At 47.6% G+C, this 13,626-nt stretch overlaps 1 protein-coding gene across 2 annotated transcripts in view; it reads right to left on the bottom strand.

Annotated features, from left to right (window-relative positions):
- Positions 1-236: 236 nt before the first annotated feature.
- Positions 237-13,626, bottom strand: part of WNT5B (Wnt family member 5B) — a 149,621-nt gene continuing 136,231 nt past the window's right edge. For both annotated transcript variants that reach the window (XM_069762951.1, XM_069762950.1), the window contains 2 exons: positions 12,563-12,855; positions 237-2,066 (listed from right to left, as the gene is read on the bottom strand). In XM_069762951.1, the coding sequence (XP_069619052.1) occupies positions 1,608-2,066; positions 12,563-12,855 (752 nt within the window). In that variant the 3' untranslated portion in view covers positions 237-1,607. The remainder of the gene's footprint in view (positions 2,067-12,562; positions 12,856-13,626) is intronic.

Genomic DNA, 13,626 nt, shown 5'->3' with positions numbered 1-13,626 from the left:
TGCGGAGCAGGACAGCCGTCATCGGGCCCCTTCTGCAGCGCTCACGGCCTCCTCCTGTGGAAGGAGTCTCTAAGTTGTCACCTCTGTCAGTTCTGGCTCTGAAGCTGGGGGGAAAGTCTGATTTACTGATTAAAGGAAGTTAGAAATATTTCCAGTATCGATAATACTTGCAGCAACCTTTCAGTATCCGAAGACAGAAGTAGTCATCAGTACAAAATACAAGGACGCTGGGAGTTGTGGTCCAAGTTTTTTTTTTGTTGTTTCTTGTGATACAATTTGGTAAAGTATCGTCAAACGTACACAGCAAAGAAGATCTATACAAACACGGGAGCGTTTCCTCCGGCGGTGGCAGAGCGCAGATTATATTCACACCTGTTGTTGCCCTGCTGGTGTCAGACTGTCTCTTGTACCCCGCCTCCCCCCCAAAAAAAAAAATTAGATATAAAAAATATAAAACAAAAAGAAAATAAATAAAATTACAAATAGAGGTTAAAATTAACTCCCGCATTGCTAGGCCAGCAGGACAGGGTTAAGGGTGTGGCCTGGGGGGTCTTTTTTGTTTATTGCAAGGGTCTGACATCTGTTTTATCCGCTAAAGAGAATGTTGAAGTTTTTTTTAGATTTTTGTTTTCTGAAATCGTGACCACTAGAGGGCAGTATCGTAGTGCGAGAGTATAATTGTGTGCCGCCACCTGATGGGGTGGGGGGGCTATATAAACAGGAGAGAGAAAGGTTGGGAAGTTTCAAAAACTTCTTAAAAAAACATTTTTTTACATTATTTTTGCACCAAACATTTCCCCCAGTAAATGCACCTGAGAAGCTGAAAGCAAGAACTTGAGTCTGACGCTGGGTGTAACAACAGGTGTCGGCTTTCAGTCATCTCTCCTAGTTTCTTTAAAAGGGGTTTTCGTCTTTCGGTGGACCCCCAAAACACTCTCATAATAAAATAATAAACATAGCAGGTACTCTCCCTCCCCAGGTCCAGCGTCGGCTCCCTGCCACTGCTCGGGTCTCGGCTGCAGTGGTGAAATTACACTGACAGCGTGTATCATCGCTGCAGCCAATCGCCAAACTCAGTGATTGGCGGCAGCAGTGATGCGCTCTCTTGATGCAATGTCACCGCTGGACCTGGGGAGGGTGAATACCCCCCTCATGTGTTATTTTATGTGCAAAAAGCATTCAGGGTCCACCTTATCCCAGTGATGGTCCGGACCCCTGATGATGCAGAGAATGAAGGAGATGCACAGTGGGCTCATACACCTTACTACTTACTGCAGGGAAAGTGATTGTCTGCAGCGTGATCGGTGCAGACACGACATAGCCCTTTCCATACGGCTTGCTGAATGGCCGCCATCACGTCTTTCCTTGCCAGTCTCTGCCATGTTGCAAGGCACCGACAGCAGCGAATCCACACACCATGCATTGTTCTTTCCCCCTCCCCCGGTCCTGTCCGCTCTCGCCTTTCCTTTGTACACATATAAAAATATATATCTACACATATAGATTTAATTTTATATCCTATACATATATATTTCCGACTCCCTTCCAAGTGCCGGGGGAAGGGGTGCGGTGTATGGAGGCGGTGGTGCGGGCGATGGGGCGCAGCGTTACTTGCACACGTACTGGTCCACTATTTCCGTGCACTTTTTGCATTTGACGAAGCAGCACCAGTGGAACTTGCAGTGACAGCGCTCCACCTGCATGGTCTTGAATTGGTCGTAACCGCGTCCGCAGCACATCAGCTCGCAGCCGTCCATCCCCTCCGACGTCTTGTTGCACAGTCGCCCCTGCGTTCCCAGGGAGCCCGTGGTCTCGTTGCGGAGGCAGTAGTCCGGGCTGGGGTCCAGATACACCAGATCCTCCGGCGTGGGGGCGTTGAAGCGCTGGTTCACTTGCTCCAGTTTGCTGCGGCGGTTCAGCCTCATGGCGGCCGCGCTGTCGTACTTTTCCTTCAGGTATTCGCCCACTTTGCGGAAGTCGGCGAGCTGCAGCCAGCAAGTCTTTAAGCTGCACGATCCGGAGACGCCGTGACACTTGCAGGCGACGTCAGCGAGTTTATACACAGCCTGGAAATAAGGATAGAAAGAAAGCTCGTGTTAAATATGGCAGAAATACCGCCATGAAGAGATTTATGCTCCGCAGCCCCAGCTGGTCAACGCTCACGCTACATCTCAATTGTGCAGTGACTGGTAACAACCACTAGGTGGGGCTACAGTCAGAGTCCAGACTATATCCACTGCCGTGAAGCCTCGCCTAGTAATATAGAGTCTATAAGACGCCCCCATTACTAACCACTGGGCTTGATGTCAGCTGCCAATAGAAAGCTGACATCAACCCCAATAATATTACCCCACTTGCCTCCGCCCCAGGGCAAGTGTGAAGTGTGAGGATAAGTGCAAGAATTGGTGCATCTTATGGTGCGCCATTTCTGGCCTGGTGGAGAGCTGATGTTTTTAGTCTGGGAGGGGGTCAATATCCATGGCCCCTTCCTAGCCTATTAACCCCTTCATGACCCAGCCTATTTTGACCTTAAAGACCTTGCCGTTTTTTGCAATTCTGACCAGTGTCCCTTTATGAGGTAATAACTCAGGAACGCTTCAATGGATCCTAGCGGTTCTGAGATTGTTTTTTCGTGACATATTGGGCTTCGTGTTAGTGGTAAATTTAGGTCAATAAATTCTGTGTTTATTTGTGATAAAAACTGAAATTTGGCGAAAATGTTGAAAATTTTGCAATTTTCACATTTTGAATTTTTATTCTGTTAAACCAGAGAGTTATGTGACACAAAATAGTTAATAAATAACATTTCCCACACGTCTACTTTAAAGCAGCACAATTTTGGAAACAATTTTTTTTTTTTGCTAGGAAGTTATAAGGGTTAAAATTTGACCAGCGATTTCTCATTTTTACAACGAAATTTACAAAACCATTTTTTTGAGGGACCACCTCACATTTGAAGTCAGTTTGAGAGGTCTATATGGCTGAAAATACCCAAAAGTGACACCATTCTAAAAACTGCACCCCTCAAGGTGCACAAAACCACATTCAAGAAGTTTATTAACCCTTCAGGTGCTTCACAGCAGCAGAAGCAACATGGAAGGAAAAAATGAACATTTAACTTTTTAGTCACAAAAATGATTTTTCAGCACCAATTTTTTTATTTTCCCAATGGTAAAAGGAGAAACTGAACAACGAAAGTTGTTGTCCAATTTGTCCTGAGTACGCTGATACCTCATATGTGGGGGTAAACCACTGTTTAGGCGCACGGCAGGGCTTGGAAGGGAAGGAGCGCCATTTGACTTTTTGAATGAAAAATTGGCTGCACTCTTTAGCGGACACCATGTCACGTTTGGAGAGACCCTGTGTGCGTAAACATTGGAGCTCCCCCACAAGTGACCCCATTTTGGAAACTAGACGCCCCAAGGAACTTATCTAGATGCATAGTGAGCCCTTTAAACCCCCAGGTGCTTCACAAATTGATCCGTAAAAATGAAAAAGTACTTTTTTTTCACAAAAAAATTATTTTCGCCTCAATTTTTTCATTTTCACATGGGCAATAGGATAAAATGGATCCTAAAATTTGTTGAGCAATTTGTCCCGAGTACGCCGATACCTCATAAGTGGGGGTAAACCACTGTTTGGGCACACGGCAGGGCTCGGAAGGGAAGGCGCGCCTTTTGACTTTTTGAATGGAAAATTAGCTCCAATTGTTAGCGGATACCATGTCGCGTTTGGAGAGCCCCTGTGTGCCTAAACATTGGAGCTCCCCCACAAGTGACCCCATTTTGGAAACTAGACCCCCCAAGGAACTTATCTAGATGCATACTGAGCACTTTAAACCTCCAGGTGCTTCACAGAAGTTTATAACGCAGAGCCATGAAAATAAAAAATAATTTTTCTTTTCTCAAACATGATTTTTTAGCCTGGAATTTCCTATTTTGCCAATGGTAATAGGAGAAATTGGACCACAAATGTTGTTGTCCAGTTTGTCCTGAGTACGCAGATACCCCATATGTGGGGGTAAACTACTGTTTGGGCGCACAGCAGGGCTCAGAAGGGAAGGCACGCCATTTGGCTTTTTAAATGGAAAATTAGCTCCAATCATTAGCGGACACCATGTCGCATTTGGAGAGCCCCTGTGTGCCTAAACATTGGAGATCCCCCACAAATGACCCCATTTTGGAAACTAGACCCCCAAAGGAACTAATCTAGATGTGTGGTTAGCACTTTGAACCCTCAAGTGCTTCACAGAAGTTTATAACGCAGAGCCATGAAAATAAAAATAAAAAATTCTTTTCTCAAAAATGATTTTTTAGCCCGCAATTTTTTATTTTCCCAAGGGTAACAGGAGAAATTTGACCCCAAAAGTTGTTGTCCAGTTTCTCCTGAGTACGCTTATACCCCATGTGTGGGGGTAAACCACTGTTTAGGCACATGCTGGGGCTTGGAAGTGAAGTAGTGACGTTTTGAAATGCAGACTTTGATGGAATGCTCTGCGGGCGTCACGTTGCGTTTGCAGAGCCCCTGATGTGGCTAAACAGTAGAAACCCCCCACAAGTGACCCCATTTTGGAAACTAGACCCCCCAAGGAACTTATCTAGATGTGAGGTGAGCACTTTGAACCCCCAAGTGCTTTACAGAAGTTTATAACACAGAGCCGTGAAAATAATAAATACGTTTTCTTTCCTCAAAAATAATTTTTTAGCCCAGAATTTTTTTATTTTCCCAAGGGTAACAGGAGAAATTGGACCACAAAAGTTGTTGTCCAGTTTCTCCTGAGTACGCTGATACCCCATGTGTGGGGGTAAACCACTGTTTGGGCACACGTCGGGGCTCAGAAGGGAAGTAGTGACTTTTGAAATGCAGACTTTGATGGAATGGTCTGCGGACGTCACGTTGCGTTTGCAGAGCCCCTGGTGTGCCTAAACAGTAGAAACCCCCACAAGTGACCCCATTTTGGAAACTAGACCCCCCATGGAACTTATCTAGATGTGAGGTGAGCACTTTGAACCCCCAAGTGCTTTACAGAAGTTTATAACACAGAGCCGTGAAAATAATAAATACGTTTTCTTTCCTCAAAAATAATTTTTTAGCCCAGAATTTTTTTATTTTCCCAAGGGTAACAGGAGAAATTGGACCACAAAAGTTGTTGTCCAGTTTCTCCTGAGTACGCTGATACCCCATGTGTGGGGGTAAACCACTGTTTGGGCACACGTCGGGGCTCAGAAGGGAAGTAGTGACTTTTGAAATGCAGACTTTGATGGAATGGTCTGCGGACGTCACGTTGCGTTTGCAGAGCCCCTGGTGTGCCTAAACAGTAGAAACCCCCCACAAGTGACCCCATTTTGGAAACTAGAATCCCCCAAGGAACTTATCTAGATATGTGGTGAGCACTTTGAACCCCCAAGTGCTTCACAGACGTTTACAACGCAGAGCCGTGAAAATAAAAAATCATTTTTCTTTCCTCAAAAATGATGTTTTAGCAAGCAATTTTTTATTTTCTCAAGGGTAACAGGAGAAATTGGACCCCAATAATTGTTGCGCAGTTTGTCCTGAGTATGCTGGTACCCCATATGTGGGGGTAAACCACTGTTTGGGCGCACGTCGGGGCTCGGAAGTGAGGGAGCACCATTTGACCTTTTGAATACAAGATTGGCTGGAATCAATGGTGGCGCCATGTTGCGTTTGGAGACCCCCTGATGTGCCTAAACAGTGGTAACCCCTCAATTCTAACTCCAACACACCCCTAACCCTTATCCCAACTGTAGCCGTAACCATAATCACAACCCTAACCCCAACACACCCCTAACCCTAATCACAACCCTAACCACAACCCTAACCCTAAGGCTATGTGCCAACGTTGCGGATTCGTATGAGATTTTTCAGCACCATTTTTGAAAAATCCGCGGGTAAAAGGCACTGCGTTTTACCTGCGGATTTACCGCGGATTGCCAGTGTTTTTTGTGCGGATTTCACCTGCGGATTCCTATTGAGGAACAGGTGTAAAACGCTGCGGAATCCGCACAAAGAATTGACATGCTGCGGAAAATACAACGCAGCGTTTCCGCGTGGTATTTTCCGCACCATGGGCACAGCGGATTTGGTTTTCCATATGTTTACATGGTACTGTAAACCTGATGGAACACTGCTGCGGATCCGCAGCCAAATACGCACCGTGTGCACATAGCCTAATTCTAAAGGTATGTGCACATGCTGCGGAAAACGCTGCGGATCCGCAGCAGTTTCCCATGAGTTTACAGTTCAATGTAAACCTATGGGAAACAAAAATCGCTGTACACATGCTGCGGAAAAACTGCACGGAAACGCAGCGGTTTACATGCCGCAGCATGTCACTTCTTTGTGCGGATTCCGCAGCGGTTTTACAACTGCTCCAATAGAAAATCGCAGTTGTAAAACCGCAGTGAAATGCGCAGAAAAACCGTGGTAAATCCGCGATAAATCCACAGCGGTTTAGCACTGCGGATTTATCAGATCCGCTGCGGAAAAATCCGCATAGGACCAGAATACGTGTGCACATACCGAAACCCTAACCCTAACATTAGTGGAACAAAAAAAAAATTCTTTATTTAGTTTTATTGTCCCTACCTATGGGGGTGACAAGGGGGGGGGGGAGCATTTACTATTTTTTTTATTTTGATCACTGAGATAGGTTATATCTCAGTCATCAAAACTCACTTTGGAACGAATCTGAGGATCGCTGTGCGGGGGGGGTGGATCGGAGCACGGGGGGGGGGGAATCGGAGCACGGGGAGGGGGGGGGAATCGGAGCACGGGGGGGGGGGGGGGAATCGGAGCACGGGGGGATCGCTGTGCGGGGGGGGGATCGGAGTGCGGGGGGGGGTTTGATTGGAGCACGGGGGGTGTGATTGGAGCACGGGGGGAGCGGACAGGAGGACGGGGGAGCGGAGCGGACCACAGATCGGGGGGCTGGGGGGGGCGATCGGTGGGGTGGGTGCACATTAGTGTTTCCAGCCATCGCCGATGATATTGCAGCATCGGCCATGGCTGGATTGTAATATTTCACCAGTTTTTTAGGTGAAATATTACAAATCGCTCTGATTGGCTGTTGAAAGTGAAACTGCCAATCAGAGCGATCGTAGCCACGGGGGCGGGGGGGGGGGGGGGGGTGAAGCCACCCCCCCTGGGCTAAACTACCACTCCCCCTGTCCCTGCAGATCGGGTGAAATGGGAGTTAACCCTTTCACCCGATCTGCAGGGACGCGATCTTTCTGTGACACAGCATATGCGTCACAGGTCGGATTGGCACCGACTTTCATGACGCATACGCTGTGTCACAGGTCGGGAAGGGGTTAATATCAACCCACAGCTGTCTGCCTAGCCTTTTCTGGTTATTACTTATAAGAGGGCCCCATTTAACCAGTAAAGGCTAAGTATACAGCTGTGAGCTGATCTTAATAGCCTGGGAAGCTCCATAGACATTACCCCCTTACCAGGCTACAAACATCAGCAGCCGTCGGCTTTCCCTCTGCTGGTTATTAAAATTTCGTATGATCCCACGCCATTTTTTCTGTAATTTATTCATTAATTAAAAACATGCAGAGCAAGCTACACAAACACTGTACTAATCATATCTGTCCCTGACATTTCTATGTATCGAAGAATGTTTCCCTGGAAATCTCTCAATAATAATAATAATAATCTTTATTTATATAGCTCCAACATATTCCGCAGCGCTTTACAGTTTAACAGTTTCAAACACAAACAGTAACAACGATAACAATACAATAATTAAAGCGAAATAAGCCGCCCCTCCTCGTGAGAGCTTACAATCTACAATGAGTTGGGGGAGATACAAAGTACAGGTGTGTATTTACAATGATGTATTTACAATGATGGTCCAGCCATCTTCAGGGGGTGGGGGATAGATGGGGATAGTGAATGGGCTACACACACACAAACATAAAATGACTTTGATTAGTGAACGTGATAGGCCGCTCTGAACAAATGTGTTTTGAGCGAGCGCCTAAAACTATGCAAATTGTGGATGGTCCTAATATCTTGGGGTAGAGCATTCCAGAGGATTGGCGCAGCACGGGAGAAGTCTTGGAGTTGGGATTGGGAGGTACGGATTAGTGCAGAGGTTAGTTGAAAGTCATTTGCAGAGCGCAGCGGTCTGTTAGGCCGATAGACAGAAATGAGGGAGGAGATGTATGGGGGGCCGCACTGTGGAGAGCTTTGTGGGTGAGAACAAGTACTTTGAATTGTATCCTGTAATGAATGGGCAGCCAGTGTAACGACTGGCGAAGAGCGGACGCGTCCGAGTAACGATTAGCCAGATGGACTACCCTGGCTGCTGCATTAAGGATGGACTGGAGAGGGGAAAGTCGAGTGAGGGGGAGGCCAATTAATAGAGCGTTACAGTAGTCCAGGCGGGAGTGGATCAGGGCGACCGTGAGGGTTTTAGCTGTCTCCATGGTGAGAAAAGGGCGGATTCTAGAGATGTTCTTTAGGTGTAAGCGGCACGAGCGGGCAAGAGATTGTATATGGGAGGTGCAGGAGAGATCGGAGTCAGACATAACACCCAGACAGCGCGCCTGCTGCCGGGGTGTTATTATGGTGCCACCCACGGAGAGGGAAATGTCAGATTTAGGGAGGTTAGTAGATGGTGGGAGCAGAAGAAGTTCAGTTTTGGAGAGGTTGAGTTTCAGATAGAGAGCGGACATGATGTTTGAGACTGCGGACAGACAGTCAGTGGCATTCTGTAGTACAGCGGGGGTAAGGTCAGGGGATGACGTATATAGTTGTGTGTCGTCGGCATAAAGATGGTACTGAAAGCCAAATCTGCTGATGGTCTGTCCAATTGGGGCCGTGTAGAGAGAGAAGAGAAGGGGGCCAAGGACTGAGCCCTGAGGTACCCCAACAGTGAGAGGAAGAGGAGATGAAGTGGAGCCAGAGAACAGAACACTGAAGGAGCGGTCAGAAAGATAGGAGGAGAACCAGGAGAAAGCAGTGTCCTTAATGCCAAGTGACTGGAGCCTAGAGAGTAGGAGAGGGTGGTCAACAGTGTCGAAAGCTGCAGAGAGGTCGAGGAGAATGAGCAGAGAGTGGTCACCATTACGTTTTGCTGTCAGAAGTACTTTGGTCACTTTGATGAGTGCAGTTTCTGTCGAATGTAGGGGGTGGAAACCGGACTGTGAAGGGTCTAGGAGGGAATGAGTGGAGAGGTAAAGGGTAAGGTGGGAGTAGATCAGGCGCTCCAAGAGTTTAGAGATGAAGGGGAGATTGCAGACCGGTCTGTAGTTATTTGTGCAGGATGGGTCGAGGGTGGGTTTCTTTAGTAATGGAGTAATGATAGAGTGTTTGAAGGAGGAAGGGAAAATGCCAGAGGAGAGGGAGAGATTAAAGATTGCAGTTAGGTGAGTTGTGACGACTGGAGAGAGAGACTGGAGAAGATGTGAGGGAATGGGGTCGGTGGTGCATGTAGTCGGAAGAGGAGAGGAGCCTGGAGACTTCTTCTTCTGTGATGGGATCGAATGTGGAGAGTGAAGCAGGGGAGATGCAGGGAGGGATGGGGATCACTGAACTTAGTGGTTGGGACCGGATTTCCTGACAGATATTGTCTATTTTCTCTATAAAGTGGGAGGCCAGGTCATCAGCACAAATGTCTGTGATTGGGGCTTCTGCTTTTTGCCTGAGGAGAGAGTGAAAGTTGTCAAAGTTTCTTGGGGTTGTTGGATAGTGAGATCAGAGTGGTGAAGTAGGACTGTTTGGCGAGGTGAAGGGCAGAGTTATAGGTCCTTAACATAAATTTGAAGTGTATGAAGTCTTCTGGGGTGCGAGTTTTCCTCCATAAGCGTTCAGCACTCCTAGAGCATCGCTGGGTTTGCGATGTGAGCCAGGGCTGTATCACTGTGTGTTTGGAGGTTCTGAGGGTGAGGGGAGCTACTTGGTCCAGGGGGCTTCTAAGAGAGTGTCATTGTAGTGATGTACCGCCAGATCAGGACAGGAAAAAGAAGAGATTGGGGACAATGATAAGTGTAGGGAGTCTGACATGCGATGTACCCTCAGACACTTTCAGAGAATAATCGCATTGTACTCGTCCTACTTTTCTTGATCGACATCGGCCCAATTTTTCGAACACTAGTGTGACTCCAGTTTAAGTGTCTGGGGGTCTTAAGACCCTTGTTTTCCAACTAAATGGAGCGGCCTGATGGGGTCCCATCATGGATATTAGTAGGGCCCCCACACTGACAACCCCTGGTCTTCTAACAGCACAAAATCAGGCGTACGACTGGCCACCCCGTTTATCCCCTCCTGGCATTGGTCTTGTTCCCTTTATTTCTTATCCCATGGGTGACCTGCCAGGGACCAGAATGGGGCTAGACCAGGGGCCAGGAGGGAGAACACAAAGCCCCCCATCAGTGGGGGTCCCAATACTCAGACCCCACCCCTCCACACTGCAGGTTTTTACAGACCCTGTTCTGTCTGTTCAGAGACCTCTCACCATTTCCATATTAAAGGGATTATTTCCTCATGTAGGAACTTAGCAATTAGGTTGCCCCCCAGGGGGTCTTAGATCTCGGAGGCAGGGGGTGCAGACTGGCCTGGGGTCAGCTAGCCTCACAATGCACTTTACTACAAGGTCTGGAGTCCATTCAGTATTCACAGAGCGCTTCCCCCTAAAATCACAAGTCCCCTAATGTCAAGTTCTCGCTGTTTCTGGGAGGGCGGGACGTGACCAATATGTCTGCGATTCCCCCACTGGTCGTCCATTTCAGGATTTCTCCCATGTCATTCGGTTCGGAGGTGCGTTCCCCTTTAAGAAAAGGTTTTTATTTTATTTTTTCCCACCACATTGTGTTTTCTGCAGGGACCTAACAAAGACAATGTACCCAGAGGACGCCATTGTGGCCGTGGCCGGGATTGTGTCCTTTTGAACTTGGTATCACTTGGTTGCTACATGAGATCCTGAAAGTCAAACAGTGGAGGAGGGACCCCGAGGTAAGACAAACAGGGAGCGGGAATGGGGGTCCGCAGTTAATGGTAAAGGGGGAGGGCAGCTGAAAATAAAGGAAGTGCTAGAACAACAGAGGAGAGGGGGCCATAAAGTCAAGAGGAGGAAGAATGGGAATAACCCCCCCAACATATGTGCTGGTGTGAGGGTCCGCAGCCTTATGTGGAGGTGAGAATGTGGCTGGTATGGCGGCTCTCAGACCTTTGCTTGCTGTCAGTGAATGGAAGAAGACCCCGATGTCGAGTCCGCCCGCTGCATTGTGCCAGAGGGGAGTTTTGTGTCCCCTATGCCGCCAGTCTTACTGAGGGTCCGCCACATTTTCTGGGTCCCCCCCACATCGTGTTGTGTCAGCTGAACGCCTTTTGTTTGTCCGGCAGCTGAATCTACTGAATCTCCAACAGGTGACGACCTCTCGCCTTCGGCCTGGGACGGGGGTCTCTCCATCGGACCCTATTACACCATACTGACCCATCTCCATTATCCAAGAAAAGTTCTGCACTTTTGGTTTCTATGAGTCTCGTCACAGCCAGAGATGGCTGATAACAGAGAGCAATAGACTGCGTGTAGGGATGGCTGATAACAGAGAGCAATAGACTGCGTGTAGGGATGGCTGATAACAGAGAGCAATAGATGGCATGTAGAGATGGCTGATAACAGAGAGCAATAGACTGCATGTAGAGATGGCTGATAACAGAGAGCAATAGACTGCGTGTAGGGATGGCTGATAACAGAGAGCAATAGACCGTGTAGAGATGGCTGATAACAGAGAGCAATAGACGGCGTGTAGGGATGGCTGATAACAGAGAGCAATAGACTGCATGTAGAGATGGCTGATAACAGAGCAATAGACTGCATGTAGAGATGGCTGATAACAGAGAGCAATAGACTGCGTGTAGAGATGGCTGATAACAGAGAGCAATAGACGGCATGTAGAGATGGCTGATAACAGAGCAATAGACGGCATGTAGAGATGGCTGATAACAGAGAGCAATAGACTGCGTGTAGAGATGGCTGATAACAGAGAGCAATAGACGGCATGTAGAGATGGCTGATAACAGAGCAATAGACGGCATGTAGAGATGGCTGATAACAGAGAGCAATAGACGGCATGTAGAGATGGCTGATAACAGAGAGCAATAGACTGCATGTAGAGATGGCTGATAACAGAGAGCAATAGACTGCGTGTAGGGATGGCTGATAACAGAGAGCAATAGACTGCATGTAGAGATGGCTGATAACAGAGAGCAATAGACTGCATGTAGAGATGGCTGATAACAGAGCAATAGACGGCATGTAGAGATGGCTGATAACAGAGAGCAATAGACTGCGTGTAGGGATGGCTGATAACAGAGAGCAATACACTGCGTGTAGAGATGGCTGATAACAGAGAGCAATAGACGGCATGTAGAGATGGCTGATAACAGAGAGCAATAGACGGCATGTAGAGATGGCTGATAACAGAGAGCAATAGACTGCGTGTAGAGATGGCTGATAACAGAGAGCAATAGACTGCGTGCGGGATGGCTGATAACAGAGAGCAATAGATGGCATGTATAGCAATCTTACCCGGCGGCCGGCCTCGTTGTTCTGCAGGTTCATCAACGCCCTGGCCTGATCCTCCGACCCCTTGGGATAATTCTTCTCCCTTTCTCTGGCATCTACGAATTCCTTGGCAAAGCGGTATCCGTACTCCACGTTGTCCCCGCAGCCGCCCCACAGCCAGTCCCGGGGTAAGTCTTTGGGACGAGGCGTCCGGCTGCAGCCGCAGGTCGACAGCTCCCCTTCGCGGCAGGCGCGGCTGATGGCGTTCACCACCCCGGCGGCGCTGATGGCGTACGTGAAGGCGGCTTCTCTGCTTCCTGGAAATGGAGAAGATCAAAGGTCAGAGATGGAGGACCAAAAGGTCGGAGTTTGGGCAGCAGCGATGACATCAATATCACATCACCAGTGCAGCCAATCATTAGCTGAACCACTAAGCTCAGGGGATTGACTGCAGTGGTAATGTGCGATGTAGTCATAACGTCAGCCTCCCTGATAAAAAACAGACTGGAAAGGTGGTGGAGCCAGCGCTGGACCCGAAGAAAGTGATTAAGAAAGATCTTTAAAATATATATATATATATATATATATATATATATATACACACACACAGTTAGGGCCAGAAATATTTGGACAGTGACACAAGTTTTGTTATTTTAGCTGTTTACAAAAACATGTTCAGAAATACAATTATATATGTAATATGGGCTGAAAGTGCACACTCCCAGCTGCAATATGATAGTTTCCACATCCAAATCGGAGAAAGGGTTTAGGAATCATAGCTCTGTAATGCATAGCGTCCTCTTTTTCAAGGGACCAAAAGTAATTGGACAATGGACTCTAAGGGCTGCAATTAACTCTGAAGGCGTCTCCCTCGTTAACCTGTAATCAATGAAGTAGTTAAAAGGTCAGGGGTGGATTCCAGGTGTGTGGTTTTGCATTTGGAAGCTGTTGCTGTGAGCAGACAACATGCGGTCAAAGGAACTCTCAATTGAGGTGAAGCAGAACATCCTGAGGCTGAAACAAAAGAAAAAATCCATCAGAGAGATAGCAGACATGCTTGGAGTAGCAAAATCAACAGTTGGGTACAT

Source organism: Ranitomeya imitator, chromosome 4, assembly GCF_032444005.1.
Source record: "Ranitomeya imitator isolate aRanImi1 chromosome 4, aRanImi1.pri, whole genome shotgun sequence".
In the NCBI taxonomy this organism is placed as follows: domain Eukaryota; kingdom Metazoa; phylum Chordata; class Amphibia; order Anura; family Dendrobatidae; genus Ranitomeya; species Ranitomeya imitator.
The sequence above is the reverse complement of the archived record's forward strand: the minus strand, read 5'-3'. Positions and strand labels throughout refer to the sequence as shown.